Source organism: Phaethon lepturus, unplaced genomic scaffold (genome assembly GCF_000687285.1).
Source record: "Phaethon lepturus isolate BGI_N335 unplaced genomic scaffold, ASM68728v1 scaffold10892, whole genome shotgun sequence".
Classification (NCBI taxonomy): Eukaryota; Metazoa; Chordata; class Aves; order Phaethontiformes; family Phaethontidae; genus Phaethon; species Phaethon lepturus.
This window is the reverse complement of record NW_010522630.1, coordinates 32,014-33,156: the sequence shown is the minus strand read 5'-3', so window position 1 is coordinate 33,156 and position 1,143 is coordinate 32,014. Positions and strand designations below refer to the sequence as shown.

At 42.9% G+C, this 1,143-nt stretch overlaps 1 protein-coding gene across 1 annotated transcript in view; it reads left to right on the top strand.

Annotated features, from left to right (window-relative positions):
* Window positions 1-1,143, top strand: part of LOC104616754 (angiopoietin-1 receptor-like) — a gene marked incomplete at its 5' end in the record, with an annotated part of 11,664 nt that overhangs the window by 4,035 nt on the left and 6,486 nt on the right. The window contains one exon of the mRNA XM_010281870.1: window positions 185-342. Coding sequence (XP_010280172.1) covers window positions 185-342 — 158 coding nt within the window. The remainder of the gene's footprint in view (window positions 1-184; window positions 343-1,143) is intronic.

Genomic DNA, 1,143 nt, shown 5'->3' with positions numbered 1-1,143 from the left:
GCAGGACCTGCAGGTGCTTGTATGTCTGAAAATCAGAGAATCCAATGTCTGTGACATTTTTTGAAAACAAAGGGATGTAATTCTATATAGTTTACAAGGCAGTAGTATTTAAGTATACACTGTTCATGTCTGTTTCCAAACTATCTGGAAATAATGATGAACTCTTTATGTGCTTCCTCAACAGCTCCATATGAATCAAAAGGAGGCAAAATGCTGCTTATTGCTATCCTTGGCTCCGCAGGGATGACCTGTGTAACAATTCTCCTGGCTTTTCTCATCATGCTGCAGCTAAAGCGAGCCAACTTCCAGCGCCGAATGGCTCAGGCTTTCCAAAATGTGGTGGTGGGTTTCCAGATTTCCTATGTCAGCATGGTCTAATTTTGGCTCCATCTGCTTTTTTTCCAATTCCTTTTTGTTGGCCTTCCCAAACACTGTCTTCTCTTAATGTGTGCAACTAGTACTGTTGTTGTAAAGCATCTCTGCTAGTGACCCCGGAGCTAAAGCAAATGCAGCTATAGGTTATGAGGTAGACATGCTGACTTGAAAAAAGATGCACACCTTCTCCCTTTTCTGCCTTTTTGCACCTGTGTATAACAAGTACTGAGCCAGACGAATGCAGGAGCCTGTTCTTCCCCTATGAAGTTGTGCCTAATTTTGAAAACTAAAATATTTTTTCATGTTTGAGCATCAGCAACTGCTCCATCATGGCTTTTCAACCTGAGACAGCCCACCAGGGGTCAGTCAACAGCAACATCATAGTTTTGGCTGTGAGGAAATTGCCAAAGGCCGTAACATCATGTACAGATATCTTTCTACACATATACACATATATATTTGTATCCTGCTGTATTCTCCTTATCACTCTGCTTTCCAGTGCTGTTCCCTCACTTCAGAGGGGAACCTTTGAAGCAGAATGAAGCTGGGCCGAAGAGCTCCTTCTTATGGATCTACATAGGTTATTTCATAAACAGGGGGCCAGAGGCTCATCCAAAAAGATCATCAGTCCCCAGGCCACACAGAATAGCTCCTGCTCCTTGTCCTGAAAGTAGTATTTCATGGGAATGAGTAACTGAAGGAGAGATGTCTCCTCAAGTATGGAGGAAGATGATTTTCTCCCCCCCTTTTGTTTTCTTCCTTCTGCTT